Below are 9307 nucleotides of genomic sequence, written 5' to 3'. Positions count from 1 at the left end.
GCAGGAGAAGACTTGTATCTTCATCAGGAGTTCATAATACTGCACAATATGGTATTTTCAGTATTATATATTATTGACTGCTTATGGTTGTCTACATTTTATTTAAGGGTTTTTATCTGTTAAATATATTAGAAGGTGTCCTTTCTTAAATACTTTTTATAAGGCCACGGGGATTTCTTTTTTCCAATGGAAATATACCTCTGAAATACTCCTATGGAAATATTGCTCAGTTACACACAAATTTTTCAGGAACTCAGCTCCTGGGGAGCAAAGCAAAATGTATTCATGTGATAATTATTACTGCTTAGTGACTTTCAGAGTTATTATGCAGAATGCCAAGTAATAAAGGGGGAAGGAATGATGAAATTTTTAAAATCACCATTTTTGCAATCACTAAAATAATAGATGGATTCAAGCAAGAATCATCAGGGAATTCTAAAACCCTTGGGTGAAAAGACTGTTGAAGAATGGAATAGTTACACATTTTCAAAATATGATCCCTCAAATTATTAATTTTACAAGTAAGAAAGTATACCTTTACAATGGAAAAGTCTAGATATCACCACCTCAACCAAGTAAGCAAGGTTAGCATCACTGACGGTGGGGCCAGCTGACATCATGTGCCTCTGGGTGGGATGCGCTGCACTGAGTCTGCTCTCAGAGAGCTCACCAGGACTTCTTAGGGACACCCAGGAACAATTCATCCTCATCCCATCTACTTCTCCATAGAAGTGACACTAGACATTCTCTCCTTCTGGTATAGTCTACTCCCTCAGCTTCCATGACACCAAATCCTCCTGTCTCTCCAGTTCCTCCCCTCAGCAACCTTTCTCAGCTCCCCTTCCTCAAGCCATCCTTGAATACTGGTGTTCTTTAGAGGAGTCTGTCTGTCTTAGGCTTTCTTCTATCATTCCTCCACACCCCCTCCCCCACCCTGGGAGATTTTATCCTTAAAGTACCATCTACATGATGAGACTCCCAACCTGATTTTTCCCTAGATCCTAGATCTCTCTGCTGAGTACTGGATCCATACACAATCCACACCTGGATATCTCCACTAAGCCCATCCCAAACAAAAGAATTTCATGTATCTCCTCCACCCCAACCCAAATCTGGTCCTCCTCTCATGTGCTCCATCTCATCAATTCCATGTTTCAAACCAGAAAGCCAGGCCATCATCCATGACTCTTCCCTTGCCCTTGCACCAAGCCTGTTGGTTCTACTTCCTAAATAACTCTAGGATCTGCTTATTCTCACCCCTCTGCAACTACCTTGGATAAGGCCACCATTACCTCCAGCACAGATTATTACAGATTTTTTTTCTAATTTGTATGCCCTCCCCTATTCCAACCACTTCTTTTTCCTCACTGCCCAAAACTGTTCAATGTGACATAATACCCTCAAGATAAATTCCAAACTCCTTGATGTGACTTCCAAGGCTCTTCATGGTTGGCCCTGCTTACCACTTCCAACTTCTCCCTTCTACTATGCTCCAGTCCCTCTCAACTGTGGTCCTCTGAGTTCCCCCAGAAGACATCATAGTTTGTTTAGCTTTTTACTTGTTGTTAAGATGGAGTGAAGACTTCTAAGATCCTTACGTGCCAGGACAGAAACCAAAGTCTCCAATCTCTGGTCTCAGTTTACATGTTATCTTCTCCAAGAAATATTTCCTGACCCCCTAAGTCTGGGTTGCAAGCTCCTCCTCTGGGTTCTCACAGCCCTCAGTGCTTCCATGACAGACACGACAATCGCAGGTTAATTTGTCTGGATGTCTCATTCAACTAGAAGCTGAAAGTCTGAAAAAAAACTGTGTCTTTGTTCAGTGTACCCCTATTTATCAGTGCCTTGGCATTTGATATTCATTTCTTCATTCATTTGGTCATATTTATAGAGCACCTACTATATGCCAGACACTATGCTAGATGCTGGGGATACAGACGTAAAGAAAACAGACAAGAGTCACCGCCCTTATGGAGTTGAGGTAAAGTAACTAAGAATGTAAAACTTTAGATGATTTTTTCAAAAATCACAAAGGAGATTAGAGAGTGTGAGGATGTGTGTGTATGTATTTATGTGTGCGTATACACACACACAATTTAAAATAATGAGGGAAGTCCTTATTAAGAAGGCGACATTTCAGCAAAGAGTTGAAGGAAATTAACAAACACACAATGTGAATACCTAGAAGAAGAGCACTGCAGGCAAGAGAAGCACCAGGCTGGGTGTGGCTGGCCCATCTGATGAACAGCAAGGAGGCCAGAGCAACGGAGGTGGAGTCAGCAGGGAAGGTTAGTAGAAGCGGCAGCAGACAGATGATGGGGGCCAGATCATTTAGGGCCCTGAAGGCTATTGTAAGGACACTGGCTTATGTTCTGAGTGAGTCTGGAAGTCATTGGAAGGTTAGCTGAGGCATGACATGATCTAACATATTTTAAAAGGATCAGTGGTAGATATACTAAAAAAATATTTGAAGCAGGGTAAAGTCTGAAGCAGGGGAACCATTACAGAGGCTACTTTAATCTGGCTGAGAGGTGGAAACCTGGATCAGGGTGGCAGCAGGAGAGTGGCTAAGAAGTAGCGAGACGCTGGACACAGTCTGAGGGTAGAGCCGGGGGATCTGCTGATGGGTCAGATGTGGAGGTAAGAGAAAGCAAAGGGCCAAGGGTCATACTCCACAGCTTCTGGGCTCTGAAAGATGGGGGACGACTACAGGAGGAGTAGGTTTGGGAACTTGGTTTTGAATTTGTTAACTTTAAAAATGCCAGTCAGATGTTCAAGTGGAGATGTCAACTAGGCAGTTGGATATATGGATTTAGAGTTCCAAGAGAGGTCTAGGATGAAAATATAACTTTGTGACTCCTCAGCCTTTAGATGTTATTTATCTTGGACTGGAAGGTCCCCAAGTCAGTGAGTGTAGACAGAACAGAGAGAGAGGCCTGAGGGCTGGACTCTGAGGCTCTCCGCAATGTACACGTTGAAGAAATGGGGACAAGCAGAGAGGTGGGAAGGAAACCACAAGAATGCAGTGTCCTAATGAAATGGAGCAGGACCCTATGGTGCTTGCCCCCCATGTCCTCAGGCTGCCTTTTGTCTGTGGAAAAACTTTAGCCAAAGAATAAGTTTAATCAGAGAAATGAGAAGATGCAGAAACAAAGGAAGACAGTCCAACAAGACCAAATAATAATAGTTTAGTCAGTAAGCAAAGTCAAGGACCTTTAGTTCCTCCTCAAGGGCTATAGGTAACATTCTGAGCCATACCCTGTGAGCTGTCTTACAGATACTGAAACCCCGCAAGGTGGAAGAAGTTACATGATGACCAGGCTGTAGCCATGACATAAGCAGTCATAATTCTGAGAGCTGGCCTTAAAGAAATGGGAACAAATTGACCCTAGAACTGAAGATTAACTGCACTTAAAACAATCAAGATGACGCTGATCAGACCACCGATGACCAACGTCAAGATGACTGTCAGAGCTGACTGCGCTGTTTCTGCGTGTAGCCCGCTCCCCGCATCTATAAAAGCTCTTGCCCACTGATTGTCAGTGGGGGGAGTCGGCCTTTGGACAGGCCTCTGCCCCCTCCCGCGCCAGGCTGCCGGCCTCTGAAATAAAGCAAACTTTCCTTCCCACCAACCTGGCCTCTTTATTGGCTTTAGAGCAGCGAGCAGCCCGACCCCACTTCCGGTTACAGTTTCTGGCTCCCAACCTGGGGCCGCTGCACTCTCGCGACATCTGCCGCTGGGGTTTTCCCGAGCTGAGCCGCCATGATGACGCGCCCGGATGGCTGTGAGGAGCCGCTGCTCGAGGCTCGCTGGCCCCGGGAAGGGGGTTTGGGGGGACGCTCCTAGCAGCTGCCGAAACCATATGTTTGGGGGATCCTCCCTGTTTCTCCCCTGCTCGGCACTGGCTGTCAACGTACGCTTTTCCTTGGTGGAACGGAAACATGCTGGACAAACTGACAAGCTCCATGACCGAGTAAGTCCACGGGTGTGCAGCCGGGCAAACTTCTCTTTTGAGCATGAAGTGCTATCTGCGTATTTTGCCAATTGGTTCTGACGTGTCTGACATTGAGGGCTGTTTGTGAGCACTGAGTGTGTCATTTGGGCATTTTGCCAGTTGGTTTTGACGTGTGTCTACTGTCGAGGACCCTTTGTGTTGGGGAAGTGTTTGTTTGGGACTCCACATGGGTCACTGTCTTGGAGGATTGTGACAGTTGTGTCTTCTGGTGTGTGAGTGTGTATTTTATTTGTTTGATTGGTATCTTTTCTGTCTTTTGTAAAAATGGTAAGGTCAGGTTCAATTCATTAGAAAAATTTTAGCTATGAGATTACGACTAAAGAAAAAGGAAGATAATTTTTTAAACAATGTATGACAACAGTATTCTTTATACATTGGAAAAGAATGGATAAGATGAAACTCTTTTGAAATTCCAAAACCGATTCTTTTTGCATATGCAGTTAGAGAAAGCTGGCTTGATAAAATACTGTTTTCAGAATTCTGACCCTGAGAGAACCAAAATACACATAGGAGAAAGCTTGATGTTACTCTTATCATGTCCTTGAAATACAAACACAGCCCACTTTGCCTGAGACTTCAGCCTTGGGTTAAATAGTAAAACTTCAAAAGATGTTTGGGTTTATTAAACACACATCTTGTACCACATTAAAGAGAAATTATGCTATGAGAAAAATGTAAGTTTTTAGAGGTTATGGAATATGTTCTTAAGTTTGCCAATCAGTAAATGCTGGTATAACAGTTCAATTACTTGTTTCTTGGTTTTGTTAAGGCTTTTAAGGGTTAAAAAATTGTAATATGTGATTAAAGCTACTAATAATATGTAATTAAAGCTACTAAAAATGATAAGGGAAGCATTTCAGTGTGGAAAGCAAGTAGGATATGTGTTGTCGGCGAGACAAAGTATAAAGAATGGAGATATATTTGTTGAGGAAAAATGAGGATAATAATTTGTCCTACAGTTGGTTGTTTTTGGATGGGCAAAGAAAAGGGACAAATCATATGGATACAAAAAGGGATAAAAGGTTTGTGAAAAAAGGGAATTTTGAGAAAAGAATTTTGTACGTTGAAGGAGTGATTAAGATTAGATTGTGGGGGCTTCCCTGGTGGCGCAGTGGTTGAGAGTCCGCCTGCCGATTCAGGGGACACGGATTCGTGCCCCGGTCTGGGAAGATCCCGCATGCCGCGGAGCGGCTGGACCCGTGAGCCATGGCCGCTGAGCCTGCGTGTCCAGAGCCTGTGCTCCGCAACGGGAGAGGCCACAACAGTGACAGGCCTGCGTACCGCCAAAAAAAAAATTTGGCCAGGCACCAATACAGGAACTGCTAACTTATCAGACACCCCCTCCTGGGAATTCCTTCTAAGGAAATAATTCTAAAGAACAAAGTTATATGTGCACAGATGTCTTTAACAGAACTACTCTTAAGAACTAGAAACTGGCTCTAACCCAAACATCCATCAGTTAAGGAATGCTTAAGTAAACCATGAAAATTCAATTCAACAACTAGTAGGCAACCACTGAGAATGATGGACAGGTAATAGTTTTGTGGTTAAGGGGGTTTCAGAGTCGACAGTGTCAATCACTGACCCTGTGTCTTTGGGCACGTCTTGAACTTGGTACACTGAAGCCTGTTTTTTTCTTCTATAAAATAAGGATAGTGATAATGGTAGGGTTGTTTTACAGAATAAATGAAAAAAAAAACCTAAAAATATTTTATCACAATATTGGTGCTTAGTAGGCATACAATAAGCATTAGTTATAATTACATAAGAAATGGAAAGGTTAAAAGTGCAGCTGCATTTAATCCTGTGTTGTGGACTTAGGGCCTTGTTTATATATTGGCCTAGTTATCCACGTTGTGAGGAGGACTAGTGAGACATAAACAAGTACAGAGGTTTGCTGACGGGGAAACATAGGCTATATATTTTATCACTTATATACATATATCACTTTATACATATATACATATATCACTTATATACATATATACATATACATTTTATCACTTCCTGGACCGGGGCACGAACCCGTGTCCCCTGCATCGGCAGGCGGACTCTCAACCACTGCGCCACCAGGGAAGCCCTGGCCAAATTTTAACATTGCTGAAGAACCTCAGATTCCAGGGCGATTCATTAGGCTGTTTCTGACATCACCAAGTACAAACATAAAGGACAAATTTCTGCTGAAACCACCACCCTATAAACGGGAATGAGAAGAGCTCCAGCCCACAGCTGTGATGTTTCCATCACCTGTGGTTCTCAGGAAACCAGTGCTTGGCACACAGTAGGCACAGAAGAAATAATCAGATTGGCTGACTAGAGACAGCAAGAGGTTCTGAAGGCCATGGCCCCAAGTCATGTTGGATCAGCTCCCCCTGCACACTGCCAGGGCTTTTATTTATTTAACACAGCATTTTGAAAACTTCAAGGGATAAAAAGAATTCCAAGTGACTGGGTACATTTTCAGCACAGATATGTAGCTTTAAATGTCTTCATTGGACACACAACAGATGGATTCAGAGATTGGATGGCTAGGCATCTGCCCATAAAGCCAATGTACACGAGGCACTAGATTCCCCTGAAATAGGCCTGAACTACAGTGCCAGCTAACGCATGTCTCCACAAGTGACTCCGTACTAAAAAATGTAAACGTGCCCAGACCCACAGAGCAGCCAAAGGCATTTTGTAGAAAATACACACACTTTTTTCCCTAGTCTGTATCACAGCCATTGACTAACGATGGTTATCAGGTTAAAGGAGGTATGGATTATTAGTCTACACGTTTTCCTGGGTCCTGGAAACACAGAAATAGAGCAGGTCAGGGAGCAGATCCACAGGCATGCAAAGTCTGAACCGCCTGCTTCTCAGACGCGAAAAGCAGCATACATAACTGGAGAAGGTGGACAGTGTAACAGAGCAGGGGCCACTGCAGCAGAGAGCGCGGGGTGGGCTGCTGACCCAACACCTTGAGGCCCGGCTCTAGAGCATAACATTTTATGCAAAAAAAAAACGTGTGTGCGCGTTTGGAGAGAGGATCTATATCTTTACACAAATCGTCATAGGGTTCAGTGACACTCCCCCGCCCCTAATAATTTACAACCAGCTGTCGCATTAGGCAGGAGGTGGGCGGGCAGGGGCGTCCCGAAGGAGCTTCCCGAGAAAGTAAGCACCAGGTACAGAACCAGCAGGCGGGCTCCCAAGTCCTGGCAAGTGAAGGGAAACCGAAAGCCGGGAAGTGGCGGCGGGGCCTGCGAGGCCCGCGTCCTACCTGCGTCCTCAGGTCCGGTACTCGCGCCGAGGCCGCCCCGGTCGGCTCGGCCCAGGACCGCCCACCCGGTCACTTCTCGGAAGGTAAGGCTCCTAAGCGCGCAGAGGAAGCGCGCCATGACGCTGTACGCGACCCTGCGGGACCCATGCCGCAGGACCCGCCCACGCCCGCAGGACCCGCCCACGTCTTCGATGCTCCGCTCCGTCTCCTCCCACCTCTCATCCTGTCCGGTCTCCAAGCACCGCACCGCGCTGTGCTCCTTGCCCCACTCTTGCCCTTCCCGCTTTCCTTCTCCTAACCACTTCTTGCTCCTGCCCCTACCGTCTCCCCTTGGCCTTCTTTGGCCCCCTCGGCCCATGTACCGCCTACCTCCCTGCGCTGCTCCCCCAAACCTGCCTCTCCCCTTGCAGGCTCTTCCCCTGGTCCCACCTCACAGCACCCATTCCCACTCTACTCCCCACGCCCTCTCCCCCCACCCCACTGATCTGTTTTAGTTTGTTTGCATTTTCTAGAATTGTTTATAAATGGAACTGTAGATTAGTTTGCTTTTTCTTGAGTTGCACATAAGTGGAACCATTTTTTATTTTGTCTGGCTTCTTTCACTCAGAATAACTATTTTGACAGCCCTTCCTGTTCTTGCATGTAACAACTGTTCATTCCTTGTTGGTGCTGAGTACTATTCCATTTATAGATATACAACAATGTGTTTACCTAGTCACCTATTGATAGACATTATCATTCCCAATTTTTCCTTATTAGAAGTAAACCTGCTGGGAACATTTCTGTGCAAATCTGTGTGTCACCGACCAGAGTTCTTGGACTCCTTAGTCAATAGAAATTAATAAGAGGCCAGACAAGAAATTCAGGCAAGGCTTTATTGGCACTCATACTGCAACATGAGGGAGCGAAAACAAGTAACAGGTTCCCTTGCTCGCTTCCTGAGGCAGGGCAAGCTATTTCCTTACATGGGCTGAGGGTAGGTGGCGGGTCCAGGGGCTGTGCTGGAGGGGTGGCTTGGGTGGTCTGGCCACCCCTTTGGTGGTGCTGTGCGCAGGGTGCCTGTGCAGGACCCTGCTTTTGCTTCCAGCTCCTCAGAAGTGGCAGTTGTATTTTTGGTCTTTTTGTATGTGTTGTTCATAATTTGCCCCAACTCACAGTTAATTTTACACCCTTATAGTTTCTTTGTATTTTGTTTCTGGAGGAGAAAGTTTGTCCAGGTGCAAGCACTACAGCAAAGGGTCCCAGGTCCCATCCTGCCTCATTTATATGGACATGTGATTTCTTTCTCTTGGGTAAATAACTGGAAATGGAATGGCTAGGTCATAAGGTAAGTGTAATTTTTTAAAACTACCAAAATGTTTTCCAAAATGGTTGTTTCCCCTTCCATTCTGGGGAGGACCACCAGCTTTACAGAATCCACCAATGCTCCTCTCTTCCAGAAACACCCTCACAGATACATCCAAATAACGTTTAACCAGTTATCTGAGTATCTGGTGGCTCAGTCAAGTTGGCCTGTAAAATTAACCATCACAGTCCCAAATTGGATAAACAAATAGGAAAACAACAGGGGGAACACTGTAATAACCTACAAACATTTACTATTACGAATTTAAGGAAAATTAATATTATCTATTTGGACAATACTCAAGTCTGACTGGACAGATGGTTAAAGGATATGAGGAGATGGTTTGCACAAGGGAAACTACAAATAGTGTACAATCAGTTGGGAAAATGTTTAGCTTCTCTAATAATTAAAGAATTGAAAATTAAAAGAGTCCAGTATACTACCTCCTACATGTTAAATTAATAATAGGTTTTATTTTTGTTTTTTTTTTAACCAGAGTTAACAGTGCTTTGGAGACTCAAGTATACTCATGCATTGCTTGTAGAAATAGTGGAATAATTTTTCTGGAAAGAAATCTGACAACATGTACCAAGCATCACAGAATTCATTATATCCTTCCATGTGGCAAATCTGCTCCCGGGAGCAAATCCCAGGGAAAGAATTCAATAAAGAGAAACACTC

General features: G+C 44.5%; 1 protein-coding gene across 1 annotated transcript in view; it reads right to left on the bottom strand.

The window, feature by feature from the left end:
* The window catches only part of MSRB2 (methionine sulfoxide reductase B2), a 20751-nt gene extending 13352 nt beyond the window's left edge, over positions 1-7399 (bottom strand). The window contains exon 1 of the mRNA XM_007451275.1: positions 7282-7399. Within this exon, the coding sequence (XP_007451337.1) occupies positions 7282-7399 (118 nt within the window). The remainder of the gene's footprint in view (positions 1-7281) is intronic.
* Between the last annotated feature and the right edge of the window lie 1908 nt (positions 7400-9307).

Source organism: Lipotes vexillifer, unplaced genomic scaffold (assembly GCF_000442215.2).
Source record: "Lipotes vexillifer unplaced genomic scaffold, Lipotes_vexillifer_v1.1 scaffold1092, whole genome shotgun sequence".
Lineage (NCBI taxonomy): Eukaryota > Metazoa > Chordata > Mammalia > Artiodactyla > Lipotidae > Lipotes > Lipotes vexillifer.
This window is presented reverse-complemented; position numbering and strand designations above follow the sequence as displayed.